Source organism: Cebidichthys violaceus, unplaced genomic scaffold, assembly GCF_023349555.1.
Source record: "Cebidichthys violaceus isolate CVI_PGR_0920_01 unplaced genomic scaffold, fCebVio1.0.p SCAF_12, whole genome shotgun sequence".
Classification (NCBI taxonomy): Eukaryota; Metazoa; Chordata; class Actinopteri; order Perciformes; family Stichaeidae; genus Cebidichthys; species Cebidichthys violaceus.
In genome coordinates, this window is record NW_027176285.1 from 10,925,647 (window position 1) to 10,933,734 (window position 8,088).

The following is an 8,088-nucleotide window of genomic DNA, read 5'->3' on the forward strand; positions in this document are numbered from 1 at the left end:
ACGTTTAACATTCGAATTTACCGTTTTGGCTTTTGATGTGACTTGTTCTGTTTTTGTTACAATGTTACTATAAAAACACTGTGAGGGCCTAAAAGTGACCCAGTGCTTTGCTTCTAGTGGGGATGAAAGTTGGTCGTATGCTTTATGACACATCTGATGGTTACCAAAATGAACCGTGATTCACCAAAGCTTTATTATTCAAATTGAATTATTATTTACCTAGTCTGCAATGTTTCTCTAAATCAGATTTAAGCTGAAAGTGAGTTGGCGTGTTTTACCCGTCCTGTGGGGACATAAGTCTGATTACACGGTCATTTTGTGGGGAGTTGGCTCTTTTGGTGGGACAATAGCACGTCCTCATAACGTAATATTTTACATTTTAGGGTGAAGACTTGTTTTAAGGTAATGGCTAGGATTAGGCTGGCTGTTAGGGTAAGTCTCCCGGAAATGAATGCAAGTCAATGTAATGTCCCCAAAAGTCATGAAAACACGGTGTGTGTGTGTGTGTGTGTGTGTGTGTGTGTGTGTGTGTGTGTGTGTGTGTGTGTTTAGAAGTTGAACGTTGAATCCAGATTTTTACATATTTTATGTTCTCATCCAGTTGCAAGTGATATTGGGATTCTGGCAAAAACACAGTTGTCTGTATTTCTCATGATTGGTGACGTGGTTCATTAAGATACTGGTGAGCTTTTAAAACGGTAATAATTGTAAAATGTGTCTGAAAAGATAGCAGCAGGGTTGTTGCACTGCAGTATAGAAGGGTTCCCTGTATCACATCTGTAAAGAAAATGTACGTGGAGTCAAAGCGGTGTCTCCCTCTGGTGGTTGTACCTAAAAGCCAGTGAAGAAACCCTTGAATTCTCTGCCAGTAAACCTTTAACAGGTATCAGGACTTTGTCTTCAAAATATATTTAATTTCTCATTTTAATTCTAACAGGCCTCATAAGCCAGTTTGTTTCAATACATACTTGAATAATAGGTGTGTTTTTGTGACCCAGGATGGCGACCAAAGGTGGCGTCAGGTCCGATGAAGGCCTGATGATGATGCAGGAGCTCGACGACCGGCTGAAAGAGCAGATTGACAAACTGGAGCATGTTCGCCTTGGCGCTGTCGAACTGAAGGACAACTTGTCTGGGGTAGGTCTGCAATAAATCCCAATCTGATCTCCTTTTCCTTGAGCTCTCTTCTATGTTGACATTCGTCTCTTCTGAAAACAGAGCACCAGCGATCTCACCCAGTCCATCGCTGACCATCTCGAATGGTTGAATCACTTGTCAGAGCGAGTGGAGACTCTTCACATGAACACAGCTGTTTTTGTTCAGGTGAGAAATGGAATAGAGTTTCTGATGGCATACAAATTCTGTTTTTTTAAAACAGCACCGTGAATATTATAATATGTCATGACATAATAATAAAAATGGGTCTTAAACACAAATTAAGGATATACATAAAAACACAGTTGCCACTTTTGGGTCCTTGCCATTTCAGTTATTGCGATTCAGTTGTGTATATTATAAAAACAAACTTTGACATTTAATCAAATTACCACAAAGCAATTGCCACACAAACAATAGATAGCAGTTGCCCACTTTGCCTGGCTGGTAATACAGCATTGTTTGTGGGTTGTGACACAGGGAAACACTTTTATTTTAGGATGGACGTGTACTAGCAAAGCAGAGCATAGTACAGAAATAATTTATGTTGTTTTGTAGACTGCTGAATCATCATCTATGTGAGAAACTTAATTTCCGCTTCTTCTGTTTCCAGATGAATCCCAAGCCTCGCGCATGGGCAGGGAAACAGAGTTCCAAACATGGTTACCGCTTAGGACGTCTCCACCAGGCTGACGACGCCCAGTCAGAGTTTGGCTGGTCCCCCATCCGCACAAGACGAAACAGTGACGCTGCCTCTGAAATGTCGTGTAACTGGTGATCTGCTAGACTGTGGCCTATTGATCAACCGAGGTTGCAATCAGTACAAAATATTGTACAGCTCACTTCCACCAAATTGATGATTGAAGACCAAAGTCTACATTTTCACTCATTCCAATACATGTAGTGTAATACTTAACATTTGGCTATGCCCTGCATGAGTTGAACACTCTAAATGTTTTAATAAAATCATGGATAATCCTATCTAATCAATGTGTTGGTTTTATCTCCATGCTATCTTTGTGTAAAGTTACTGAAATTCCCGAAACTATGTTACTTTTATATTTGGCCTGAATAGAAAAATCATTACACACATTACATACAGTTGGTGCACTCAGCAATTCATTATTCAAAATAATGTCTAAACTAATTCCTAATAAAATACTTTGGAGGCAATCTGTACTGTCACGGTTGGAACCCTGCTATGCGGATGTAGTTCGTCTTCACCAGCAGAGGTCGCTGCTGAAACTCCATTATGTTACTGTTCGTTTGTCTGTTGTAAATAAAGCTTTGGCAGATCGCGTGGGTAGTCGTTCTAGAAGGAGCGTCAGATTACCCGTAGTAACACTACCTTCTCTAAAAAAAGGATAAGTTTGAACACACCACGAGTTGTACTTATTTTTGTATCTATATTAAATATTTTGAGTAACGAGTGAACCACTGAAAACATGGCAGAGAGTGACTGGGATACCGTGACTGTGCTGAGGAAGAAGGGGCCGACTGCTGCCCAGGCCAAATCCAAGCAGGTTAGCACGAACACTTTGTGTTTTTAACTTGTTGTGCAGCAGACCCTTAACTATGGCTCCTCTAAACTAGTCGAGTTTCAAGTTATAGTGAACACCAAATTAAATGGCTAGTGCGTAGTATATTTGTAAAAATGTGAACGTCTACACGTGGTGTATGGGTTAACTCGACTGGTCCCTCATGCTTCGTGGATTAGTTTAACGTTAGCTAGTAACAATAACAACAGTGGACATGTTAGCTAGACAGCCAAACATTATTATAATTAAGCTATCTTAGAGTCTCTAAGGCAAACCAAACCTCCCCCAGAAAGTATTAACGTTACCCAAGTCAAGGATAATGCCAAGTTAGCTAAGTTTACTCTCTGCTTTAATACTTGACGGTGACCAAAATAGCAACTAGCTAGTTAGCATTAGCCCACTAACCTGAAAATACACTTAGCTATAAGCTAACGTCAGTTAGGTTAATGCTTCTCATAAGTAACGCAACGTCATAAACAAACGTATGCTCTTAAGTGTGATAGGACGTCATGCACAACCCGTATACATATGTCTGGTGATGAGTGTTAGCAAAACATGAACGTTAGTTGAACTCCTACGATCATGCTGTAAATACCCTTAAAGGTTTCAAACAACTGATATGAATATATGTTTAGGGTTAGTACTGGGTAATAAATGTTACCAGAAAGATTAGTAACAACCTTATTGGTTGTAAAGTTGTTGTGCTCAGGCAGCACTGATCATGATCGTTGTCTTTTGTTTAGTTTATGCGTCAGATAAGCAGATTCGTTACTTATTAACGAACAGTTGGATGGTTTATTATTATAAGCTGAAAAGAGCCTGGTCATAATGCAATCTACAGTCAATGAATCTGGAGTGTGTTTTAAGATTTGAACATGTCCATCTTTCCTCTAGGCAATCACTGCTGCTCAGAGACGCGGGGAGGACGTTGAGACATCCAAAAAATGTAAATTTATACTTTCTGTACAAATGTGTAATTTTCCAAGTAGTAGCTAACTCCTGAGAGAAAAGAACCTCGCAGACACTGAATGAGTTTAACTGCTTGTGCTGTGGTTATGCTTATGTTGCCCGTCTACCACCCCGGATGATGCCCCCAACATCTCTTTGATCCGCTTCTCGTCACACAGGGTCTGCAGGGCAGAACAAACAGCATCTTGTGACAAAGAACACGTCCAAACTGGACCGTGAGACAGAAGAGCTGCACCACGACAGGGTTCCCCTGGAGGTGGGAAAGTACATCCAGCAAGGCAGACAGGAGAAAGGCCTGACCCAGAAAGACCTGGCCACTGTGAGTATGCAGTCATCCTGTATTGACATGCAAAATGTAGCAGTCGGTAGTACTGCTTGAGCAGATGCCTTTTATCAGGATTTGTAAACATTGTGATGTCAGTTTTTTTGCTATAGTGTAAACAAATGCAGCCCTTAAATGGATATTCAGCAACAGGAAGTGCTTGAATGGTTTTGCTGGCTTGTGTTATAACAAAATGATTTATCGCAAATGTCTTCCTCCAGAAAATTAATGAGAAGCCTCAGGTCATCGCAGACTACGAGTGTGGGAAAGCAATTCCCAACAACCAGGTCCTGGGCAAGGTAGAGAGAGTGATCGGTAAGTACATTGTTATATCTATCTATATATCTTATGTATTTTTCGCAAGTGCATACGTAACAGAGGTCCGTTCAGGGCACACGGGTGCAAAAACAATCTTCATGACTGTGCATGTGCGCAGGGCTGAGCCCATTAGCGACAGCTCCTAGAGGGCTGCGTCTATACTCGTTAAATCTGGTGTTGCAATACGTAACTATTATTCATCTTCTGTCATGAACAGGGCTGAAACTGCGTGGGAGGGATATTGGCCTACCCCTGGAGCCGAAAACCAAGAATAAATGAAAACAAAGCCTCGAAATCAGCCCTCCCCAAGTCCCATCTTTCCCTGTTTCTGAAACAAGAACCCATTCCCACTTCCAAGAACCCTCAAAAACTCTCCCCCCTCCCTCCCTCCCTCCCTCCCTCCCTCCCCCTACCTGGGCTGATCTCACCTGTGTCCTGCCTGAGGACCTGGTGCTCCACTGCATTACAGGCTGCATACCGAAACCGTTTCTTGATCACATAATCAAACGATTGATTGAACTTCACACTCGAAGTTCTGTGAATCTTCTTTTCACCTATGTCTGCTTTGGCATGATCAATTCAACTTTTTGATAGTAATGTAAACTCGTTTAAAAAGTAGAGTTATTTTTCATGACCAAACAATCTAGTTTGACTCGTGTTAGTTCTGAGCATGATGTTAAGCCAAAAGTGCATCTTTTTTCACACACTTGAGAGTGTAGGTGGATGTCATAACAGTGTTGAAATGATTTTAATACTGTGCTTTGCTTTGATCTAAACAAATAAATAAAGTTTGGCAGGTCGTGACGTTTCTGGGTGTGCATTTGTAGCCACTGTAGCACAGGATTTCATAACAAAAACCTTAAAGTTTGATTCAAGCTGTCATTGAAGTTGTCATAGAACTCTGGTATTTTTTTGCAAACGCTGACATATAATTCAATGTTAAAGGTGCTAATGTTTCATAATGACAAAGGCACTAATTGTACCACAACCAGTATTTAAATGAACTTTTAAGAAAAAAAAATATTTTTCATAATTTTTGTAATATGGCAAGATTTTTAGAAACCAACCATTTTCAATCAAAACTACATTTGGATCACTGTACTCTAAAGAGTTTGGAGAAAATGCTGCAACAACTTGAAATCTGAATGTAGTATTGAATTGATCCACTAGATGTCAAAATACTACCAGAAATATATTGGGACTGTCCGACTACTGCATAAGACCTTTGCGTTGCAGTTAGACTTTTAAAATGTTAACATGGTACATAAATGTATCTTTTTATTTTAAACACTTCCAAAAAAGCACAAATTGCCTTATGATTTTAAATGTGTATAACTACTGACAAAGCACAGGTGCATAATTCAAACTATACTGTCTGTTAAGAATTCAGGCACTTTTTCCAGAGATATATGTTGTGGCGAGTAATGTTTATTTTAGAGACTTATTAAATAAGTGTGAGACATGAACACTAAAATAACAGGCCTAAATGAAGCTTGGCTTTCTCTACAGTGCTCCACTTACACCATGGGTTATTGATTAGACAATTACTTACTTCTACTCGAGGTACGGCTGCCTTCTGTTTTATTAAAGATTAATGGACCTTATTGTTGCAGAGTCACAAAAGCAGCATGGTAAGAGAGTGCAAGTGGGACAGAATACGTTCATGGACTGATTTAAAAAGAAGAGGATACGGAGGTCAGGAAGTGCAAACCATTGAATCCTCCGTTCCTGATTAGCTGCTATCGAGCCCTGCAGTGCAAACCCTGGATTGGTGAGATGTGGAATGTGGCAGAAATGTTAACTTGTAAGTCAATAAGAGGTGCTACTCGTAACATTAACAATAGAATGCTGCAGGAATAAGTCGTAAAACCCGAAAATGAGTTTTCATTTTTGCACTTCCGGTTCCCTCATCTCAGAGTCAGGTTTTTTTTCAAAGCTTTTTCATGTCTTAAAAAGGCGGTTGACAACAAGCGGCTAAATGAGACTATGAAACTGCATTGCACTGACTACTCTGCCTTTACGCTCATGTAACCCTGGTGTAGTTTATTTATTTATTTATACATAACGTTAGCTTCTTAGTTTTGCCAATTTACGCTTTAATATTCATAAATGTGGTGCTCAATTGGGAAGATTGTTGTGCTGAACAAATTGTGTAAGTATCATAAACTTGTGTTTGCCACAGAGCTTGTTTTCTGCAATAATCAAAAAGCCAATGGAAAAATCCCATTGGCTTTTTGTCAAGGGAATCGGCGCGATGGTAACTTCCAGGGTTGGTCTACAAAAATGCGTCATCGCTGAAGCACTCTATGGCTCTGTGATATTTAAGTGCACCAGTAAGCCAGCATGCACAATACCGAAACTCTGAAACTGAAGCAGCTAAATGGAATTCAGCCATTATTGATTTTTTGTTATTGTGACATGTCAAAATATCTTTTGCCATGGTTTCAGATTTTGAGCTTATGTTTTGTGGTAAAGGGACTAACCCATAGTCTAAACATAGAGTAGAAGTCAAGGAGCGAAGCATGCTGTTGCAGGTCATGCCGCAAAAGTAAGTGCTTCACCTGAGTGGGCAAATTGTTGCAGACAGCTTTGAGCAGGAACCAACAGGCTACGAGGTCAAACATGGAACCAGAAGAGCTAGGAAACAGACAGAGGACTATGCTAGCTGCCCTACATCTCTATTGACTTTCATTTGGAAATACTCCCCAGTGTAAAGTGAGCGCACTCTATAGATGGGTAGTTATGTTGAACTGACGGAGCAGGAGCACTCCGGGGTTACTGTCAAATCAGCCACCAGCTGTGCTTTTAATTATGTGAATGGAAATGGCCTGGCTGGTAACTTTGAGCCAGCCAACAATATCCAAACTGTTAGCGGGGTGAATAGATAAGTACAGGTTAAATATGTTTGAGCACCATTCACAGTCATTTAAAGTGCACTTTTTGGATGGATGCAATAGCGGTAGTATTCACAGATGGTATAAAAAGATGTAATAGTCATGATGATCACTAGTTAATTATGTCTGGATGCAAAGTAGTGGCTTTATGGTGGGGTGGGGGCACTGCCATTACGTTTGTGTACTTAAGATGTCTTTACATTGTATATCTTCGTCTATGATTGGCCATCCATCCCTGGGATTAAGAAGCAGTGGCAAAGCAGGTAAGGCAGCAATAACCGGTAAGTTAGCTTTGAACTTTAACTGTCCTCTATGTCCCACAGCAGCAGCATTTACACCATATTCATTCTCTAGGAGTTTGGGTATGTTGTGTTTTGTTTTTTTATCCTCTGCTGAAGACGGTGTGCTAGGATGCATATTTGCTCAAATAAAGTATGCAACCTCCTGACCGGTGTTCACTGGACAAACAAAGGAGGGAGCCTTGCTGTTGTTACCAGGGGGTTATTTGGATTCTTGCTCAACAGGCTGCTTCACTCGGTGAGTGTGTGTGTGTTTGAAAAAGAGGGAGACAGAGACTGACTGCGTTCCTGGAAATGCCATTCCATTGGTCAAAACACCATAGCAACATAGTTCCACCTATGACAAGGGAGCAGCCAGTGGTTTTGAAGGAGTGATGTGAAGCAGAAAGCTACATGGGGGGGGGGGGGGGGGTAGCACTGGGGGAGGGATTGGAAGTCTGGGGTCTAGTTTTAGCCTGAGGCTCCAAACTCAAATTGAGATGCAACTACACGTACAACCTGTTGTGTTGATCCAGGCCATGCGCTCTATGTCTCCCCTACAACAGCAAACGCTTCTTTCAGCTGTTGTTCCTGTTTATAGTTCTTTCAGTTTA

General features: G+C 40.8%; 1 protein-coding gene across 1 annotated transcript; it reads left to right on the forward strand.

The window, feature by feature from the left end:
• Positions 1–2,435: 2,435 nt before the first annotated feature.
• edf1 (endothelial differentiation-related factor 1) lies at positions 2,436–5,102 on the forward strand. The gene is made up of 5 exons (XM_068706330.1): positions 2,436–2,678; positions 3,588–3,639; positions 3,821–3,981; positions 4,206–4,299; positions 4,520–5,102. The coding sequence occupies exons 1-5, from the start codon at positions 2,601–2,603 to the stop codon at positions 4,579–4,581; spliced, it is 447 nt and encodes a 148-aa protein (XP_068562431.1). The 5' UTR covers positions 2,436–2,600; the 3' UTR covers positions 4,582–5,102.
• The last annotated feature ends 2,986 nt before the right edge of the window (positions 5,103–8,088 follow it).